Raw genomic sequence first — 22,948 nt, 5'->3', positions numbered from 1 at the left:
AGACATACTTTTTTGACCTTGCCTTTGCTAATAAAAACTATGAATGTGTAATTTATTTTCAAAAATCCACTAACTAAACATTACACTAAACACACTATTTCCCCCCTGGGAAGAAGGTGAGAGATAGAATGGTCCACACGTGAACAGATGTTAGTTATACTGCTTAATGTACTACTGGAAAACATTCAGACACTGCTGTGACCAGGGTGTTATAAGAATCTGAACAAAACAGAATCCTCATTTTGCAGCTGAGAAAACAGAGGCATGGAGTGATTATATGACTTGTGTGATGTCACATTGTAAGTCTCTGTCAGAGATAGGAAAGATAATCAGGGCACCTAACGCACAGTCTTGTTCTTTGGTCACAAGACCACCCTTTCCCTGCATGTCTGCTTGAAATAACTCATATGGAAAGGAAAACAAAAATGATGGGGAGGATTTATCAAAGATCAAACTGTGAGTGTATTCTTCTGTATCTCCTTTTGCCACATTAGCTTTCATTTATTAGCCCAATATTCTTTTTCCTATGGCTACAGATCCACACTTTTTAATATTATTAAGGATATGGAGAATATTATAATTATTTCAGAGAAATAGTAGCTTAGAATAAGCATGAAATGTACATATCTAGGATGATTAAAAGGGCATTAGACTGATTAAAGAACTCAGAAAGACAGTTTTTTGTTGATATGTATAAGAATGAAAAAAGGAAGGAAACAGGAATAGAACTATTCAGTACCACAAAACAGTTCCATTTTAGAAAATGTGAAAATGACTTAGGCTCTGATCCTGCAAACACTGAAGTACATACATAACTTTATGCATGGGAGTATTCCAATTGACTTCAACAAGACTATTCACATGAATAAATGTATGCACATGCTTAAGTGTTTGCAGGACTGGACTCTTATGACAAAATGCTGTCAATTACAGATTCTTTTACAGTAACTAAGATAAAAGTTGTAGTTTGAACAATACGGAGAGAAGCTAAGCATGGGATGTCATCTGTGAAAAATCCTGTTATCCTGAGGTCAATTCTACAGATGCAATTCTTTTTGGATCACTTGAAAATTTCCCCCCAAAGGATATGAGAAACTCCCAAAACTCCTGTCTCCTTTTATTTAAAAGCATGCTGAGGGTTGGAAATTCATCCCAACAAGCAATTCTGAGGTGAGACATGACACAGGGCAATGCCTTGGAGCATGTATATAACACAGATAGCAGTGCTCAGTATAAAAATACCATCCACCTTATTTGGGAACTGGCTATTGTATAGATGATCAGGGTTCAGCAAAGACCAAAGTGAAAAGACAGAACCAAGAAGAATGGAGCAAGCAAGCAAGAAAGAAAGAACATACTAATGGAGAGATGCTTCATCCTGTTTGTTTCAATGTAGACTCTTGCACCTATTGATGCAAGAGCCTTATCCTCTAGTCTCTTACCACCTAGAACAACTCTCTTTTTCTCTGTCTCACCAAATCCATCCTTTTTCAAATACCATCTTTTTCCACTTCTTTCTCCCTTTTGATTTCGTTCTCCTTCTGCTACTCTGAAGTTCTCTTATTGTATATAGCAACACGGAATTCTGTAAATATGTCATTTATATTACGGTTGAGCACTTATTTTTGCAAAACATATAAATAAATATTTCAGCCGTGGTTGAATTTCCAACAGGAACAATTTACATTTAGAGCAATAACATGTGTTTGCAACCCAGACACCACAGCATCCTACTAAGCATACAAAGACAAGAAAACAAAACTGATCAGAAATTGATGTCACGGAATTAAACTGATCAGCCTATTTTCATTGACTAAGCTGAATGTAGTAAAAAAAGAAAAAGAAAACATGAAAATTGAAAACTATGTTTTTAATTCTTTATTTAATCTATGTTCTTGTTTCAGTAATCCATGTTATTTTTAGTAACCCAGGGCGCTATTAATGATACTAATTGCTATATTAATTTTGTACCTGAGTGTCCCTTGGTTAAGGCCTTACCCTTAAAAGTGCTTCACATGGACTCTTCTTAGGAGCAAAGGTCCCTCATGCAGAGCTCCGTGCTAGATCTGGGCCTGAAGTTATAGGGGCAACCACTCAATGAATCGCAGCCATGATTTAACCCCCAGCAACCTTTTCATTATTTGATATGGAATATTACCATGGGGTACCATAATGGTTCATCCCCAAATTCATAGCAGAGCTCCTTTTTCTCAGATGCTTCTGCTGTGTTGCAGAATAATTAGACAGCCCTGAATTTAATATTCTCCAATTTTTCCATTAATTAATAAACCTCTCTCTCATTAACTTGAGTTAAGTGACAGGTTTGTCTCTCCTGCCTTCAGGACAGGGCACGTCTTCATCACCATTTGAAAAGCACTGGGTAAATACATGGTGCAATAGAAATGTTTAATAATAATAATTTGTTTGGGGAGTAACAAGGTAATGACTGTGCCACAATGAACAACTGAATCTTGAGATGATGTCATCTCATAACAGGCTGCTCAGTTGAGAGATGACAATGTAATGGGCAACATGAGGATATGGATACACATACTAGTTTATGACATAGACCCCACCACACAGGGAAGTAGATCGGACAATGGGGACACCATGATGTTGGGAGTCCCATACACTCAGCTGTGACAGATGCTGTTATGTGGAATCCAGATATCGCTCACTGTGTGGAGATATTATGATGTGGGGACACAAGCACTGGCCTGTGATGTAGATACCATGACATGAGATCCCAGAAACAGATAAAGTCATGCAGGAATGCAGGCAGCAGGCCATGATGTGTGACATGGGAACATGGGCGCTGTGCTACAAGGACACAGAGCCATGCAGGGATGCAGGTGCCAGACCATGGCCTGTGACATGGGAATACAGATGCTATGCCACAAGAAAACGGAGCCACGCAAGGATGCAGGCACCTGTCCGTGATGCATGACATGGGAGCATGAGGACACAGAGCCAAGTAGGGATGCAGGTGCATAGACGTCACGTGACATGCAAACACAAGGACATAGAGCCACGCAGGGATGCAGGCGCCAGGTGTCACACATGGGAACACGAGGACAGAGCCACACAGGGACGCAGACGCGAGGCATCATGCATGACATAGGAACACGAGGACAGAGCCACGCAGGGATGCAGATGCCAGGTATCATATGTGACATGGGAACATGAGAAAAGTCATGAAGGGATGTAGGCACCAGGCGTCATGCATGACACAGAAACACGAGGACAGAGCCACGCAGGGATGCAGATGCCAGGCATCACAGGTGACATGGGAACACGAGGACAGAGCCACGCAGGGATGCGGACGCCAGGCGTGACATGGGAACATGACGAAAGAGCCACGCAGGGATGCAGGCGTCACGCGTGGCATGGGAACACGAGGACACAGAGCCACGCAGGGATGCAGGTGTCACGCGTGACATGGGAACACGAGGACACAGAGCCACGCAGGGATGCAGGCGTCACGCGTGACATGGGAACACGAGGACACAGAGCCACGCAGGGATGCAGGCATCACGCGTGACATGGGAACACGAGGACACAGAGCCACGCAGGGATGCAGGCGTCACGCGTGCCATGGGAACACGAGGACACAGAGCCACGCAGGGATGCAGGCGTCACGCGTGACATGGGAACACGAGGACACAGAGCCACGCAGGGATGCAGGCGTCACGCGTGACATGGGAACATGAGGACACAGAGCCACGCAGGGATGCAGGCGTCACGCGTGACATGGGAATACCCGCACCCTGCAATGAGGACACAGAGCCACGCTCCGGCCCGGGCCTTGCGGACACACCCACGCCACAGGGATCTGTGACACCGGCCGCATCGTCCGCAACGCGGGGGGGAGGGAGGAGAAGAGGCGGGGCGGCGACTGGTGCCTTCCCCACCTGCTCCGAGGCTTAGGCCGCAGCGGAGCCCGAGTCGCTCCCCGCCCCCTCAGGACGGGAGCGGGGTGGGGGGTGTCTGCCCGGCAAGAGGCGATCACCCGAGGCCGCGGACGCGGCCTGCCTGAGGGGACCGTGGGCCCCTGCTGGGCCGGGCTCGGCTCGGGAGCGATGGATCCCGCGGCGGAGGAAGCCCGGCACCTGGGACTCCGCTTCCAGCGAGGCTTCCTGGCCGGCAGGCGGCTCCGCGCCTTCCCCTGGGCGGTGAGTAGGAGCCGGGAGTGGACGGGGGAGGCCGCTCGCCGCGGAGACGGGGCGGCAGGGGCCGCGGGGCGGGGCTGGCACCGAAAGGCTGCCTGGGGCCGGTCCACGGGAGGGGGCGGCAGCCAGGAGCCGCCGGGTGAGGCGGGGCCCATGGGTGCTGCTGCACCCCCTGGCTTGAAGTGGTGTCCCTCCCACACAGGGGTTAGGTGTTGGTTCAATAGCTCTCAGCGTCCCCCCCCCCCCCCCCGTTGTTCCAGCGCCCTGTCTGGGGCTGCCCAGTCCTGGCCCTGGTGCCCCCAGCAACAGCCTCTGACTCCGCTTACTGAGCTCGCAGGTGAAGACTGTAATGCTGCAGCGAACACGGATAGCCAGGGCCCTGCCTGCAGCCTGGGCAAACACCTTAGCTCCCAGCCCTACCAAGCCACCTCTGGCCTGGCCTGCCACTGGTCCCTGCCTGCCCGGGGCAGCTGAGCTAGAAATGGGCTGCCCCCGACTGACCTGCTGCTCCCACCTGGTTAGTTGCTGCTGTGGGGGAAAGAAAGTTAAGCCATATAAAAATTCTCATTTCAATCAGCAAAATACGCTACTTTCTCCTACTTCAGATGGAGCGGCTGGGCTGTGATTTTGAGACCTGTCATCTTTGAAAAGTGATCCTGCTTTCAAAATCAGAAACAGTTCTGTGAGCAGAGGCACTGAAATGGCTTTTATAATGGGGCTGCTGAAAACCATTGAACAAAAGCTCTGTAGATGCATTCAGTTGCTATTATTACTGCAAGTCACCGCTCCTAGTTCCTGTGCTCTGTGGGGATGTTTTTTAGAGTTGGGAAATAGTCAAACTTTTTTATTTTTTTCAAGGTGTGCTGGTGTCACTGGTCCCCGCTGTTGTCCTAGCAGAGAGGAGGGATGGTCCAGGGATTAGGACACTACTCAAGAATTTGGGAGACCTGGGTTCAATTTTCTACGCTGCCACAGACTGCGTGTGTGACCTTAGTCAAGTAATTGAGAGTCTCAGTGGTGATAGCACTGCCCTACCCCTTAGAGGTGTTATAAGCATAACTACATATTTTTCTAGTAATTTATTGTTCTGAATGAGTTGATTATGAGACACTGCACAACTGTCATCAACAGCTTTTCTCTTCGCTCCAAACACTGTTGATCACACTGAAAACTCATTTCATTGGACTGTTTGTACCGGGGAAAAGCAGACCAAATGCTGCTCGCTATAGAAGTATATCTTGAGCAAATGTTATATGGGTATTTAGAAAAAAAAAGACTGATTAAATGAAAAATGGAAGGAACCTGAAAGAAGTGCCTGGCACACCTGATTGTCATAGGAAAAACTAGAACTGTACCAGTGAAACCAGGATATATGGTCACTATGTTTTTGCAGCTTGCTTGGACGGTCTGCCTATTCTTCCTCTGTTCAGCTTTGCTTTCATAGCAGCTGAGGAATCTCTACCACAGGAAGGCCTGGGATTGTGGAATAGGATTCTTTTGTAGTTATAGTGAAGCAGCTCTGATTTCATTCCATAGAGGGCAGTAGTATGCACACGCTAGCCAACGCAATAGCCGCATTTTACTTTTTTAAACTTAGAGAGAGAAAGAGTGTCCCCTCTTTGATCCTGTGGAGTTCTCCATGGGCCTATAAACACTCAGATTTAAAATTTGTATTAAATTTAATGTTAAAAAATTATATAGTACACAGGTTAAGAAAAGAGTGTCTGTACATCTGGGTATAGTGCTTAGATTATCCACAAATACAAAGTTTGTTTTAAAAGTCATAAGATACATATAGTGCATAATCAGCAATAACCCAGATACAGATGAATAAATTTAACAATACAGTTTAGATATTAGCATCCAAGTATTTGGGTACATCCCTCATGAAAAGTTGTGCAGAGAGTTGATTGTGGAGAGCAAAATATATCAATGAGTGAAGACTGTCCCTCAGTAGTTGAGAATTTAGGGTAAGTTGTCCATTAGAAAATACAATCCATCAAGGAAGTATTTCAGTTATTTCCTGATTTCACTTCTCATTGGCACTCCAGCTCATCTCTCCTGGTATTGCCGATGTCCAGTGATGTGTTCTATATAGATGTCCCTTGATGGCATCCAACACCATAAGTTGCCGCATCAGCCGAGCATAGTGCTGACCAATTCTGCATTCTCTCAACGCTCACTTGTTACTGGGGTCCCATCTGCCATGGGCTCCGACGATCAGCCTGAATCTGGTAACCCTGAGCTCTCAAGGTTTTATTACTACTGTGATAAAGAACCATCTACACCAGAAGTACCTACTTAGACAGACAGCTACTAAATTGCGTTACACAACATTCTTCATTCTCTAAACTTCTTTTGTATATGAGAGAGTACTGGCAAAATAAACTTGTTTTTGATTGGCTCAGTTTTAATAAATCACTTAGGGTTACATGTTTAAACTTATGGCCTGAATGTTTGTGAATTTAGCCTAATTTCAATGGTTGGTCCTTTTAGTATAGCTATTTTGGAATTCTTCACATGTATATTTTCAACCTGTTTGAATGCTGACAGAAACATGTGCAAACTACTCCTTTTCAGCACTGATTGAGTCAATATTACAAACAACCAAATGTTTCCAACTTTAAGATGATTCAGTAATATTCAGAGACCCGTTATCAGGTGTCATTCATGGCTCACCCATTATAGTTTTCATGAAATCTAAGCCAAATTGTTGACCCTAGTTTTTTTCATTTAATAGTTCCCGATATCAGTGGCTAAAGCACAACAGCCAGATAGATTCAGAATAGTCATGTTTGTTGTAGGCACTAATACACTATTTTAGTGAACAATTTATTCATTTTCCATGATTATTCACCAGACCAACAAAATACTCAGAAAGTAAATAGTAGGCAATTTCTAGGGAAAATGATATATAAATGTAGCCTTCACCTTTGAATGGTGTGGACACAATTTGATCTGAAATATGCTGACAATTAACTTTGCAGAGTCACTTACTGGGAATAGTAATATTTCCAGATATCTGACAGTAAATATGCATCTGAAATTTGACTCAGGTCTCAACATTAACTATCAGGTACACAATCTAGAATATCCCCATATTTACAGTTATTTAAAGTTTCTCTAGTACACAATAGAATTCAGAAGATATGGGCCCCATCACCGTTGACTAGTCTGATCTGTCAGAAAGTATGCAAGAAATATTAAAACCAAAGATTGTTGGCTGCAGTGATTCTGCAACAAAATCCCTCAATTTACAAGCTAATTCCTTAGTACAGATAACGCTCATTTGGAGGATTTTTTTTCTTTCCTAAAATGGCTGTGCTTCATGGTCTAATTCATTTGGTTCATAGCATCTGGTATTAGAGCAAAGCTAATTTCAGAAAATCAGTTCACAATAGAATATTTGCAGTATGTTCAGAATCGTGCGTTGGCAGCTCCTGTTATGAGTTTATTAGTCTAGAATAAAGAATGCCTGAGTTTAGCAGACAGTGGGTGTCACTAATCATTCCTCTTGAAACCTCTGTGTTTCAATTGCAATGTGCTGTAGTATCACTTTTCAGACATCAGCCTCAATATACATTGACCCTTTTGCAATAACGTAAGGTTTTTTCTCAGAACACTTTCCCCGTAGGAGGATTTGCAGTTTACAGACAGCAGTGTTTTGAAACAATTCAGGACATCTGTTTACTTCACTATCTAGTGAGTTTTACTACTGTTGAATTCACCATGAATACGTTCCTCTGTGAACCATTTTCTCAGCATTTCAGCCACTAATGAAGGGCCAAATCCCCACTTGCCTTATTTACACAAGTAGTCCCATGGATGTCAGTGGAACTAGTCATCTGAGTAAGGTGAGCGGCTTTGGCTAGAAATGGATTAATGAAAAAAGGCTGAAGAAATATAACTGACCACTGAGGTTATATGGAAACAGCACTCTTGGTTACAAGATTTCTGTTCAAGACAATGAATGCACTAAATCTATGTGGGGGATTTAATGTCTAGCAACAGGCAGATTTTGTTCGTACTCTGATGCCAAGATTTCCAATGTCTGGGGAGATATTCAGCTCTCCTCTTGGAGAAGGGAAGATTTCGTATTTCTCACCTCATTGGGGTGGGGGCTTTGTACATTAGTGAGTGAGGGCTGACTGATTAGTCATTTGGTCTTCACCTTTGTCTTGTAGTACCTTCCTCATTCAATTAATAATAATAATTATGTATTTGTATTGCAGTAGCAGCTACATACATAATAGATTATGTTCATATTATGGTTTACAGAAGGCTCTGTACGTCTTTATTTCCTACCATTTGGGCGTGATTATTTTTTTTTTAATCACGAAGCATTTAATATACTCTGTTGAAGGAGTTTTCACCAGTTTGTGCTGTTCAAACGTGGTAATGGCATAGCATCCTGGAATATTTCTCAACATTTTTTCCCCTCCTTTTGTGTAGGAACTTGAAAAAAAATTAAAGAGTTCATCAGATGCCTTGCTACTGCTGGATATTTTACAGAAGGTAAAACATGTTATTTTAATATAATCAGATTTCAATACATATCACAGAGCAGACTAGAACTATTCTAAAGATATGATGCCACCTAGTGTAATGAAAACCATTGCATCGTTCTCTTTTAAACTCTATTTAAAAAACAGTTAAGGAAGTCAGATCTAATATTAATCTCCATGTATGCCCAATAGAATAGCAGGTTTCCTTTTATTCATGTTATGTAACTATCCTTCATAGGCAAGGGAACTGGAACACAAGAAAGGCATGTTTTTATTTACTTTAAAAGCAGCAAAGAATCCTGTGGCACCTTATAGACTAACAGACGTTTTGGAGCATGAGCTTTCGTGGGTGAATACCCACTTCCTCAGATGCATGTAGTGGAAATTTCCAGGGGCAGGTATATATATGCTAGCAAGCAAGCTAGAGATAACGAGGTCAGTTCAATCAGGGAGGATGAGGCTCTGTTCTAGCAGTTGAGATGTGAAAACCAAGAGAGGAGAAACTGGTTCTGTAGTTGGCAAGCCATTCACAGTCTTTGTTCAATCCTGAGCTGATGGTGTCAAATTTGCAGATGAACTGAAGCTCAGCAGTTTCTCTTTGAAGTCTGGTCCTGAAGTTTTTTTGCTGCAGGATGGCCACCTTAAGGTCTGCTATAGTGTGGCCAGGGAGGTTGAAGTGCTCTCCTACAGGTTTTTGTATATTGCCATTCCTAATGTCTGATTTGTGTCCATTGATCCTTTTCCGTAGAGACTGTCCAGTTTGGCCGATGTACATAGCAGAGGGGCATTGCTGGCATATGATGGCGTATATTACATTGGTGGATGTGCAGGTGAATGAGCCGGTGATGGTGTGGCTGATCTGGTTAGGTCCTGTGATGGTGTCGCTGGTGTAGATATGGGGGCAGAGTTGGCATCGAGGTTTGTTGCATGGATTGGTTCCTGAGCTAGAGTTATTATGGTGCGGTGTGTAGTTACTGGTGAGAATATGTTTCAGGTTGGCAGGTTGTCTGTGGGCAAGGACTGGCCTGCCACCCAAGGCCTGTGAAAGTGTGGGATCATTGTCCAGGATGGGTTGTAGATCCCTGATGATGCGTTGGAGGGGTTTTAGCTGGGGGCTGTATGTGATGGCCAGTGGAGTCCTGTTGGTTTCTTTCCTGGGTTTGTCTTGCAGTAGGAGGCTTCTGGGTACACGTCTGGCTCTGTTGATCTGTTTCCTTATTTCCTCGTGCGGGTATTGTAGTTTTGAGAATGCTTGGTGGAGATTTTGTAGGTGTTGGTCTCTGTCTGAGGGGTTAGAGCAGATGCGGTTGTATCTCAGTGCTTGGTTGTAGACAATGGATCGTGTGATGTGTCTGGGATGGAAGCTGGAGGCATGAAGGTAGGCATAGCGGTCGGTAGGTTTTCGATATAGGGTGGTGTTAATGTGACCATCACTTATTTGCACCGTGGTGTCTAGAATGTGGATCTCCTGTGTAGATTGGTGGGGTGGAAGCTGTTGAAATCGTGGTGGAATTTTTCCAGAGTCTCCTTCCCATGGGTCCAGATGATGAAGATGTCATCAATGTAGCGTAGGTAGAGAAGGGGCGTGAGTGGACGAGAGCTTAGGAAGCGTTGTTCCAGGTCAGCCATAAAGATATTGGCATATTGTGGGGCCATGCAGGTGCCCATAGCAGTGCCACTGATCTGGAGATATATATTGTCATCAAATTTGAAATAGTTGTGTGTAAGTATAAAGGCACAGAACTCAGCAGCCAGTTGTGCTGTGGCATCATCAGGGATAGTGTTCCTGACAGCTTGTATTCCATCTGTGTGTGGGATGTTTGTGTAGAGAGCCTCTACATCCATGGTGGCTAGGATGGTGTTTTCTGGGAGGTGACCAATGCATTGTAGTTTCCTCAGGAAATCAGTGGTGTCGCGGAGATAGCTGGGAGTGCTGGTGGCATAGGGTCTGAGTAGAGAGTCCATATATCCAGACAGTCCTTCAGTGAGAGTGCCAATGCCCGAGATGATGGGGCGTCCAGGATTTCCGGGTTTGTGGATCTTGGGTAGTAGATAGAATAACCCTGGTCGGGGCTCTAGGGGTATGTTGATTTCTTCTGGTGTTAGTGTAGGGAGTGTCCTGAGTAGATGCTGTAGTTTCTTAGTGTATTCCTCAGTGGGATCTGAGGGAAGTGGCCTGTAGAATTTGGTATTGGAGAGTTGTCTGGCGGCCTCCTTTTGGTAGTCAGACCTGTTCATGATGACAACGGCATTTACTTTGAAATTTTAGAAATTTTAGAAATGGTCAGACACTGTAATGTTCATGCAGAGTGTCAGGAACTGAGTTTCCTGATTAATTCATAGAGGCAATACAGTGAGGGGGGCAGCAGTATAAACAGTATAAACATCCCAGAATACTCCACCGCTGTGCTTTTATCTTGACATGCGGGGCCATCTCTAAGGGTGAGAACGTTAATTCACTCTCCATTCCCATTCAGTCCTTTGCTGCACCTGAGGCTACAATAAGAATGCCAGTTAGTACCAATTCAGGGGAGTAGGGTGGGTTGTGATATGAATTCTGTTCAGTAGGTCTTGGGCTGAGACCATTTTCTCCTTACCCATGAGTAAGGCCCTACTAAATTCTGGGTCCATTTTGGTCAATTTCACAATCATAGGATTTTAAAAATTGTAAATTTCATGATTTCAGCTACTTAAATCTGAAATTTCACGGTGTTGTAATTGTAGGGGTCTTGACCCAGAAAGGAGTTGTGGGTGGGTCGCAAGGTTATTGTGGGGGGATTGTGGTACTGCTACCGTTATTTCTGTGCTGCTGCTGGTGGTGGCACTGCCTGCAGAGCTGGGCAGCTGGAGAGTGGCGGCTGCTGGCTGGGAGGCAGGCTCTGAAGGCAGAGCCTCCACCAGCAGCAGCGCAGAAGAAAGGATTAGGGATGTAAATAGCATTTAAAAAAATAACCGTTTAAACTATTAAAATTGTATCAGCTAAACATTTAATCGTTAACAAGTTCACAACATAGGTGCAGGAACTAAGGGATGAGCGGCTGCTGCACTACCCCCACATTTTACCCAGGGTCCCAGCTGCTAGCCCTGCAGCCGCGAGTCAGCCTCCCTGGGGTCCCAGGGCTCCAGCCCCGCACTCGCCCCCAACTGTGGCCCCAGCCTCAACCCTCTTACTGTTTATTCAATACATTATTGGTAAGACTGATGCTTATCAGTTAATCGGGTAACATTTTACATCCCTAGTAAAGATGGCATGGTATGGTATTGGATCCTTACTTCTGCGCTGCTGCTGGCAGGGCACTGCCTTCAGAGCTGAGCACCTGGCCAACAGCCGCTGCTCTCTGGCCGCCATGCTCTGAAAGCATCACAGAAGTAAGGGTAGCAATACCACAACCCCCCTAAACTAACCTTGGGACCTCCTCCCCCTGCAATTCCCTTTTGGGTCAGGACCCCCAATTTGAGAAACACTGGTCTCCCCCATGAAATCTGTATCGTATAGGGTAAAAGCACACAAAAGACCAGATTTCACGGGGAGAGACCAGATTTCATGGTCCATGATGTGTTTTACATGGCTGTGAATTTGGTAGGGCCTTACCCATGAGTGATAAACACTTGTAATGTCTTCTAGCTCTGGCTGGTTCTGAACTGGCATCCTGGAAGTGAAAGGCTGGTCATCTTTCTCCCAAATCTGTGAGATTGCTAGTCTCCCACAGTCTCCTTGTAATTTAAGTTGGAATATACAAAAAGGCAGTAATTCCTTTCAGTGGCCTTGTGTCCTCTGATCAGTTGCATTAAAACATAGTTACAACTCTGTCTTATTTTTTTAAATATCAAGTATTGGGCTTTTAGAGCTGGTGGAAAGTTTTCAATACAAAAAACCATGAAAAAGCTCAAACTTCAATTTTTCTAACTGGTCTGTTTGTGACATATATTGCCTATTGACTGATAATGTGTCTTTGTGTGTATGGAAATAGGGCACTACACCCTCACATGAGGTACAAATACTGGGAAAACAAAGCTATTCCCATTTCCTGTCTATCACATGTGATTGCAGTTCATTCCCTACTTGCTTCATAAAGGATTGTAGAATATCAAGTACTTCTCCACAGTCTTTAATATCAAATTCTTGTCATATTGTCACAGTGAACACCTTCTTCTGTACAAAAGTGTGTTCCCAACTCTGGAGCACAATGGGCCTCAAGTCCCATGTATTGGTCACCTTCCACATGTGGAACCCCTGACTGAGATGCCCACATGTAGGGAGAGCATCACTTTGGAATCAGGGTCCATCACGCCTAGCCAAGTGCAGAATTCAGCCTTTTATATAAAGGGAACTGTAACTATTAAGAGTAAATTAAGGGACCTAATTCACCATAACATCGTTGTTGGGGCCAACTTTTCATTTGCTGGAGGACCAATGTGACTAACACTTTCTCAGTGAACATTGCCTTGATTCAAAGCAAAGGGTAGACATGTGTGGGGAGGGTCTCTTTTCTGAGTTCAGCATGGAGCTAGAGTGAATATGTGTACGCAAGCTGGGAATGGCTCCCAGCTCCAAGTGTGGATGGAACTGTCCTGTTTATTGACTATTTAGGGGGATGGGGCATGGAAGAAAAATGAGAGGAAAGAGCCACTCAGACTCATTTTCCTTTCAGCTTTACTGTTTATTTTTGAGGGGCAAAGTTGAGGATGTGTGACTTCCTCGCATCTGTGACCGGCCGGGGGTACCAGAATTCACTGCAGGAATGTACACAGAATTTGATTTTCCAGCTGAGTATCAAATAGCTTAGCTGCAAATTGAAATCACCCAGCATTCCCAAGGTACAAAATGAACCAAGCAAATTGGTAGCTATCTTTTCCTCCTCTGTTCCTTCAGTGCCTCTAATAAAATCCTCACCTGGTAGCTGGTTGGTCTGTTGGTGTTGTTTTATCATTTCAGACTATTCGTCACCCCTTATGCATGAAATATCCCCCTTCCGTGAAGTACAGAAGATGCTTCATATCTGAACTCATTAAAAAGGTAGTGCTGGGATTACATATTGCTTGGCGCTCTTTTTCCATTAGACCTATTATTAAAAGTAACTTGAAAATCTGTTTTTTGCAATATTGACCCAGGCTCGGCTGACCATGTATTGTAAAAAAAATTAGCATTAAAGTTGTGGTTAAAAAAGGAATAAATGATATTTTACTATATGTTTATTGCCTGTGTTCCGTTAATAATGTCTGGAGATCTGAAGTTCTTCACTGATCTCTCTTCTCTTTCCCACAGCATGAATCCATAGCAACTGAACCCCTGGATGAATTGTATGATGAACTAGCAGAGATTTTAAATAAAGAAGAATCTATCAACTGTTATAAAAGCTACTTACTGGTAAAAGCTAATATCATCTGCATTGTTATATGTCCATTTTTATCATTTAAACTGAGCCATAATTGGTTTAAAAATAAAACCCAGAAACCCCAAGTGTAAAATACTTCTTACCTTCTCCTAGATGCTAATGTTGATTTAAAATTATGAAATGTAGTGCCTGTGCTGATGCATCATTCTTTCCCTGTCTGTGTCTTCTAGCCCACAGGGGACTCCGTTACACTTTCTGAGACGGTGGCAATAATCTCACAGGGAACCACAGGACTGGTCACATGGGATGCTGCTCTTTATCTTGTTGAATGGGCAATAGAGAATTCTGCCATTTTCAGTAACAGGTAATGGAGCTCTAGTTACATGAAATCACAGCTAGAAAACTGGGGACCAGAGTTAACTTAAATGTTTTCATTCATATTATAAATGAGTTAACATGACTGTAGTTTGACATTATACTGTATATGCCCCTAATATAACTAAGAACTGTAACAATGCATATTTTTAAAATCTTAGACAAAAACTCCAACTAAGGTATCCATAACCCTCAAGGGAGAGGGAGGAGTATTAATTTATCTTGCCCAAAACACTTTTAAATCATCAAGTAAGAAGGAAATCATAAAATACTTCTGTCAACTCATCTGAGGATCTCAGAGCCCTTCACAGACAATGCGTTAAATCTCACATCACCCTTGGGAGGGGGTGAACACATATTTTCCCAGTTTTGCTGATTGTTAAGCTGAGGCACAAAGAGGTTAACTGACTTGTTCTTGGCAGTGCAGGGATAGAACCCAGGAGTCCTGGTTCAGTCACTAGATCACACTCATCTGTTGTTTTAGGAGTTCACCTCTGTTGTTGGAATGAACCATTGCCACATCAGAGTTGTGAAACTGTATGGAGGGCCGGATAGAGAAGGCTGTGCCTCCCCAAACAGCCTGGCCTTGGCCCCCTATCTGCCCCTGCCCACTTCTCGCCCCCTGACTGTCCCCCGCAGGACCTCCAACCTATCCAACCCCCCTGCTCCTTGTCCCCTAACTGCCCCCTCCCGGGACCCCACCCCCTATCCAACTCCTCCCCCCTGCTCCCTGACTGCCCTGACCCCATCCACAACCCCCCACAGAACTTCCTCCCCATCCAACTACCCCGTCCCCTGACTGCCCCCCAGGACCCTCTGCCCCTTATCCAACCCCCGTGCTCCCCATCCCCTTACCATGCTGCTCAGAGCGGCAGGACTACTTGCAGGCCAGTTTGCCCACCTCTGGGCTAACTGCTGCCCTTTCCGTCACTGCTCTGTCACAGTTAACTTTAATCTTAGGCCTGGTCTACACTGGGGGGGGATCGATCTAAGTTACGCAACTTCAGCTACCCGAACAACGTAGCTGAAGTCGACGTACTTAGATCTACTTACCACGGTGTCTTCACTGTGGTAAGTCGATGGCTGACGCTCCCCCGTCGACTCCGCCTGCGCCTCTTGCCTTGGGAGTCGATTTATCGCGTCTAGACTGGACGCGATAAATGGACCACAGCTGGATTGATCGCTGCCTGTCGATCCAACCAGTAATGTAGACAAACCCTAAGAAGATTTAGGGACTGTCTGATGGAAGAATTTTCTCTCTCTATTGGTAAGTGAAACAGGACCCAACACCCCACTGCCAAACATCAGATTATATTCAGCCTGTAGTATTACTAGGCTTCATCCTGACATTTCTTTATCCTTCAACCCCAAACTCTTTTTGTAAGGAAGACAACAGTTGTTTAGGGCAGTCGAAGGAGGTATAACTAGGAGGATAATATGTACATTTAAAAAAATAACATTTTAGTCTGGATTAGGGTGACCAGATGTCCCAATTTTATAGGGACAGTCCCGATTTGAGGGTATTTTTCGTATATAGGCTCCTATTACGCTCCACCTCCGTCCCGTTTTTCACATTTGCTGTCTGGTCACCCTCATCTGGATATATGCATAATATAGCACAGGGAACAGTCCTGTATTGGTCCCCAGGAGATGTTAATTTTATTCATATTTTCACTCTCTTATTGCTATTGTTATAATTGAATCCTAATTATTTTTCATTCCTGGTACTTATTTGAAGCAAAGACTGGAATTTGGATAGTTTATTCAAGAATCACTGAAATCATTTACAGCTAGATTTGCTCTTAGTTGCATACACTTCTATTGGTTTTGATTCCATAACTGAATCTTGTTTAGATCCATTGTGTACTTATTTTAATCCATTAACCTTCAGGACCATCTTGGAATTAGGAAGTGGGATTGGCCTCACAGGAATTGCAATCTGTAAAACCTGTAATCCCAAGGCATATGTATTTAGTGACTACCATCACTGTGTTCTTGAGCAACTGAGAGAAAATATCCACTTAAATGGCTTTGTTCTGGAGTCTGAAACTGGGAATCACACCAAAATGCAATCCCAAAACCAGAGGACAGAAGTGATGGATTTACAAGGACCAAAAATAACAGTTGCAGAACTTGATTGGGATTCTGTTACAAAGGAACAACTTTCAGAGCTTCAAGTTGATGTTGTCATTGCAGCAGGTACAGTACATTTCTGATCACATCTCTCTAAGTGATCTCCTAACACAAATGCTGAAATAATAATAGAAATGCAAACATAATAACTATTGAACTTTATTCAGTTAAGATAACTGGTCAGCCGACTACAAAGTCTGAAATGTGAGGAATGTAATTCTGCCTCATTTTACCATCCTGTCTTCATCTCAATATTCAACAGTTGTTTACTCATCCTTGAAAAGCAATTCATTTCTCTTTTGTCACTTCTTCCATTTTAAAATTGGAGGTAAAGTCCACATTTCCAGAGCACTGCTGCCTGGCATTCTCAGCTAGGATAGTGCATATTAAAGACATTTTACTTTTACAGCACTTGCTCATCTGATAATGTTAAGGAGTTTATTAGTAAATGTACTACTACATTTACTATTAGTAAATGTACTACTATTAGTAAATGTACTAGAGGCTTGTCTAGACCAAGTGTGTGGCAAGCGGGGGGTAAATTTACATTGTACACCTACTGTCTGTGTCCCTGCTACCACACACTAAAAGTTCCCAAGTGAGCTTTGATGTACCCCGGTTTCAAAGTCAAACAGAGTGAACTACATAACGTTTCGTGTGTGGTAGCAGAGTCCACATGGATAGAGGGCAGCACACTCTGTGCAATGTAGACTCACACCTCACCTTGCCACACACCAACTGTTCTTCCCGACAAGCTCCAGAACTGCACAGATGTAGGTGAAGGCAGAATTTTAGCCCATTTTTGGGAGTGTGAACTAATCACGCTGCTCAAGAGTTCAGGTGAGGTGCTCTGAGGTGTGTGAGGACAAATGCAATGTATCCCATGTAGACGATTAGTTATAAAAAGATGATTATTCCATAAAATGAATGATCATAGATATCTAATCCATTACACAGGGCTCTGAAAACAGCCTAACTTGAGCTCATAAAAACAAGGAAATTCAACGTTTAGCATAAAATGTTATCCCCAGTATTTCTAGATAGCACAGTTCATATTTTTATTAGGTTAAATCAAGAGTGACTGATCTGTTTGACCATTAGCCCATACATAGGTCTTGGCTTTTGTGTGCCTTAGTTGTACATCACAGGGATTACACTGAAATGACCAACTCTTGAACATCAGGGTTCACAGTGGAAAGCCCAAGAGAGAATTGCAGAATCAGAATGCTATTTTGTGACACTGACACTTGTGATACTTCAAGGGGCAGTTTTTACATTGTTTCATCAAGGTTTCCACCCTTGGAAATTATTCCAGGGTCAACCTACTGTAATTTAACTCTAGGCCTTTACAATGAGCTGTTGCAATGTGAGCTTCTTTCAATTCACTTGCAACCTGACAAGGCCAGATCTGTAAAGGAATCCACATGTGCAGACCTTTTTTCCACCTTCACCAGCACTCTGCATGGTAGTAAGGGTTATACATAAAGATCCGTTTGCAAGATCAGCACCTAATTTTCTTTTTACTTATTTGTGCACCAACTTCACTGAAGGACAATTCACTAAAGTGGAGAGGTCTGTTTAAAAAACACTTCTTAAAAATCCTTTGCTACTCTGAAACCTTTGATAGTTGGAATCTGGAGTGAACCTCTTCACCCACCAGCATTAAAGCAATCTTTAAAACAGGTTGTGACAGTCCATCCTTACCAGCACTCCCTCTTGCCTCAGGTACGCACCCTTGCAGGCCCCACCAGCCACTACATTAGCAGTTCTTTCAACCCAAATGCCATCCCAGTCAGGGCTCTTTTATCACTTCAGAGGGTTATCACCTCACCCCACCCATATGTCAACAAAAAGTCCATGAGGAATAACATGAAACAGCCTCATATGATTTTTTTTTCCACCCGTTTGTCTCAGCCTTTCTGCAGACTTGTACTCTTCTCCCTGAAGAGAGGACGCTAGTTCTTTGATAGGCCTAGGGCCTTTGCTTCCTGGCATCTTCTTATCAAAATAAACCTTTAATAGTCTTTGCCATCAAACATGAACTCCTAAAAGCTCAGCCTTGCCAGAACCCTTGCTCCAGGCAGGTCTATCTCTAGTGCCAAGGAGAACCCAGCCCAATCCTTCTTGTTTTATATTATCTTCTCAGGCCAGATCTACACTACAGTAGATCAGTATAACTGCGTCGCTCTAGGGTGTGAAAAATCCACATTCCTGAGCAATGTAGTTATACCAACCTACTCCCCCCCCGTAGACAACACTATGTCAACAGGAGAGCTTCTACCAGTAACATAGCTACTGCCTTCGGGAAGGTGGATTAACTACGCTGACCGGAGAAGTATAGTTAACATAGTTAATGGGAGAAGCTGAAGAGCTACAGCGGTGCAGCTGCACCAATTCAACGTTTTAAGTTTAGGCCTGCCCTCAGTCTCCAGCCCAGCTGGGTGTAATAAATCACTAATCAGTCACAGGTACATTCCCTCTGGTCTATGTGGGCTCCCCTGAGGAGCTGGTCCCTAGTCATAGGGGCTGGTCCTGGTTCCCTGTTTAAAGGGCCATGTTCCCATAACACAGGTCTAATTCTTATCTTAAATTACTCAACAGAGCCTCCATTTAATCCTTTTACTTTGTATTTTTAATCTGCTTTCTGTTTGTTTATAAATATGAAACCCTCTCCTTTTTATGTAGATGTGGTGTATGATCCCCAGATAACTTTATCCCTTATCGGTGTCCTGCAGCAACTTTCCACTTCCGAAACCATTGGAAACCCACCTGAGATCTACATTGCCTTCACGGTTCGTAATCCAGACACCTATCATCTCTTCCAAACTGAACTTGGTGAGAGTCGTGCTGAGTATATGCCATGATAGGTTTGGCCTTCTTCCCAGTTATTTAATCTTGTTACAGCACTGAAGACAGAAGTCTTTGATGGTGGGCATTGTTTGAAGTTAAGGTTCCAATACACCAGCTGAATCCTGTGGGGTCTGAATAGAAGCAACAGTCTGCCCCCATAGAGCTGATTCCAGGAATGGGGGCCTCTTTTTACTGTGTCCCAGTGAGACTAATATTTGCTACATTATCGCCTCAGAATGAATTGCAAGCTTGGTGACAGCTAGCCAAACAGATAATGAGGGTTAATAATAACAGTTAGTAATCATCTGTGCTCTAATGTTGGACAGGCAACATTCCAGCTGAAGCCAAAAACTGAGGCTTTGACCTCAGTAGTTATTTAAATATATACAGGGTCAGATACAATTAAATTGGGGGGAAGGGAGGTGTCAAAATCTAGACTTCTACAGAATACAAGCTGGACATCTGGTCCTTCAGAAGTGGGTAATTAATAAAATGATGCTGAATATACGGCACAAGTATATAATAGAAATCGCTTTAAAATACTTACCCTGAATATTTTGTCTCTTGCTTTCACAGCCTATTAGTGATCCATTATTACAAAATTTGGCACACTGTAGTGTGTATGTTTTGTATTTTACTGAGCAGAAGTGTGATTGTTTTTATTTCCGTTTCTATCTCCAGGTAAAGTTGGGATTGGCTGGCAGGTTGTTCCTACTCACACAAAGAACCTTTTCCTATATGACCTGCATTCAGACATAATTCTTCTAAAATTACTTGTGTAGACTTTGTAAATCCAATATTACTAATAGATCTTATGCTTAGTCTGTCAAAATGTCTATCATGATCGTGACAGTGACCTTGAATTCTGGACATGTACTTGAATGGCAGACTTAGAAAGCAAGTTTAAGCTCTGTACATTGTCAATGTATTTTAGGCCCCAATGCTGCAATTGATAGTAGGTGGGTGGACAGCCTCACCTGTGTGCTGCCCTTCTGCCTCCAGTGCAGTTCCTTTGGAGTCCATAGGTTGTCAGTTGCAGGATCAGGGCCCCATTCAGACTAAGATTTTATTCTTCCAGAGGGCACAAGGAAGAAAACTGTAGAGTTTCTATGGCATTGTGATATGCACACATTGGAAATAAGTTTTGTGAGACCAAAATAATGAATCTCTTCCCGGCATGGTGAAATAGAGCAATGAACAATTTCAGTTTTTATATTAAAGAATTATTTATATTTGCTGTTGTTTTTGAGCCATGATCTGTTCATTCCGACTCTCTGCAGTGCTTGTCGTCCTGTCACAACTTGAATAATAGAATAGCTACAATAAATGCATTGCTGTTTATACAGTGCCATAGGTTTGCCTGTGTTTGAAATGTAAGTCAGGGGTTCAGATTGTGATGGAAATCAGAACTACCTCCTATTTTATACTGGTGTACATGTGATCAGAATCTAGCCCTGGGGCTCAGTCCTGTGAGGCATGGTGTCCTCTTGGGAAACACTGAGCAGCATCAACTCTCACTGAAGTTGATGAGTTTTAGGCTGTTCCGCACCTTGGAGCTTCAAGCCTTATATTAGACATAACACACCCGAGGACGGGGGAAAGAGAAGGGCAGGGTTTGAACAGAGTCGGAGCCATTTGTTTTGTTGTAGGTGTGTCTTATTGGTTCCAGTTGGGAGTGGGAAGGAAGGTTAGAGCAGGGTGCGAATGGAGTGAGCCTTGGCTATAGAAGGACAACTGGAAGCAGGCGTTCTAAACAGAGGCTATTGCAGGAGAGTGAGGACATTCGGCCCATGTGAAGATGGAGGCTGTGCCAGACTTGGGAGGAGAGGGGGACAGGGGGCAGGTAGGCCTATCTTTGGAAGTATCTAATTTTAAAAATCTATGTTAGATACAGACAATAAGAAGATCCCATTTCCTTTGCACCATACCAGAAGATGGACAGATAGAGTACACAGTGAGCCCACTCCTGCTAATGGGAACTGGGTCAAAAGAATGTATTTTCAGCAGGAAACACTTAAACACCTACAAAATTTAAGTGCCAACAATATATTTCACTCCACTACCCAGCCTCCCAAGCCTGCTGCTCCTGGGGAGAAAAGACAGACCTTCAGTGTTCCCTAAAGATCACCAAACATGGGCTACATAGGACTCAGGGGAAGGAGCAAATTCCAAAAGCAACAGCCCCTCCTCGAGAATGCCCTCCAGCAGCATTTAGAGGGTCCATTCAGGATCAAGACCTCATTGTGTTAGGTGCTATACAAAATTTTATAGCAAAATATTTAACAATCGATTCAGCATTTGTATCCCTTCCTGGACCGGGGGGGGGGGGGGGGTTTCCAGCAATTCCTCTGCTATCACAAATGCCATCACAAATATGGGATAAAGAATGAAGCATCTTTCCCCAGCAACAGGTGTAAGATATGCCTACTCCCACTATCATGGAAACCAAAACCCTCGAGGGATTCAGCAGATAGCATTTCAGTTCCATTTTAAATATTTACTGTCCTGAGAAATGGTTACAGTGACTGCACTTCATGGAGTTCTCTTGTGATTTATTGTGATCCTTGATTGCTGGCAATGGCTTCAGCTCAGAAAGCTGTTTACACTCCTTGATCAAAACTTAAAATGATATGCACAGATGGAAAGTTGAATTCGGGAAGGACATAAAAGGGGATAAAACATATCACTGAGTGGGGAAGTAAACACTTATCTTCAAGCTCTCTCACTCCCAAATTTAAAATCAGCTTTGCTGTTGCCTGTCATTCTGGGATCTTCTATTGGAAATCCCCATCTGGAATCTTTCACCACTACATTCTCTCAAAAAGAAAACACTGAAAAAAGACATGAATGGTATGAAGGAACATTTAGCCCTCGATACTTTTTTCTTTTTAAAATAAAGTATTTTAAATGAACTCCACCCAGATTCTGTAATCTTCCACATTTCTTCAGGACACTGCCAGTATATGTAGCTAGCTAGCTAAACACACACACCACAACACCAACAGGAAGAGTGCCTGAGCCTGTTTGTGGGAAGATACTTTCCAAATCTGGAAGAGAAAACCATTTGGTGACTTGGCCAGAGGGCCAAGTCACGAAGAGGACACAAGTTCTGGGAGTGACAGAAGAGGGGCTGCAAAGCTGAGAGAGAGAGATGGAGTAACAGTGTGCAATTCTGGGAAGGGGCATTGACCTCATGAGCTAATCTCCAGAGTGGCCAGGAGCAGGCACCATCCCTGCACTGAGTGGACCACCCTATCACAGGGCTTAACCTATTTCATTTTTACATCAGAGAAAACAGGATATTCCAATCACTCTAGGCAAAATTTTGGTTTTAAGTTGCATATACTGGGTCTTCAGTGACACTTTCGCTTTATTGACTCAAATGCTCCATCCATTCACTGGAATCAGTTTTCGATGGGGACTGTCCTAGCTGCAGGGCTATTTCACTTACAGGAAGATGAAGACGGAGGTAAGTCATTTTTATCTTGTTCAATTCCATAAATACCATCTCTGACTTTTTCCTTCTTCCCCATCATCTACATCAATATTCATCTTCAGGAACCAGGCCAAAGACCACTGA

General features: G+C 43.5%; 1 protein-coding gene across 6 annotated transcripts; it reads left to right on the top strand.

Moving 5' to 3' along the window:
• Positions 1-2,702: 2,702 nt before the first annotated feature.
• On the top strand, positions 2,703-20,600 carry EEF2KMT (eukaryotic elongation factor 2 lysine methyltransferase). Of its 6 annotated transcripts, XM_030578250.1 has the most exons (9): positions 4,088-4,172; positions 4,775-4,851; positions 8,622-8,684; positions 13,611-13,691; positions 13,941-14,042; positions 14,241-14,374; positions 16,277-16,584; positions 19,204-19,353; positions 20,050-20,600. In XM_030578250.1, exons 4-9 carry the CDS (start codon positions 13,632-13,634, stop codon positions 20,148-20,150), a joined length of 855 nt encoding a protein of 284 aa, XP_030434110.1. In that variant the 5' UTR covers positions 4,088-4,172; positions 4,775-4,851; positions 8,622-8,684; positions 13,611-13,631; the 3' UTR covers positions 20,151-20,600. The 6 variants fall into 6 exon arrangements, 5 of the variants coding, with proteins under 5 accessions (XP_030434109.1, XP_030434111.1, XP_030434107.1 ...); XM_030578249.1 differs by lacking the exon at positions 4,775-4,851 and having other exon boundaries at positions 2,703-4,172; positions 19,204-19,310; XM_030578251.1 differs by lacking the exon at positions 4,775-4,851 and having other exon boundaries at positions 2,703-4,172; positions 19,254-19,310; positions 20,050-20,137.
• Positions 20,601-22,948: the final 2,348 nt, after the last annotated feature.

The sequence above is a fragment of the Gopherus evgoodei genome, chromosome 10, assembly GCF_007399415.2.
Source record: "Gopherus evgoodei ecotype Sinaloan lineage chromosome 10, rGopEvg1_v1.p, whole genome shotgun sequence".
NCBI lineage: Eukaryota > Metazoa > Chordata > Testudines > Testudinidae > Gopherus > Gopherus evgoodei.
The sequence above is the reverse complement of the archived record's forward strand: the minus strand, read 5'-3'. Positions and strand labels throughout refer to the sequence as shown.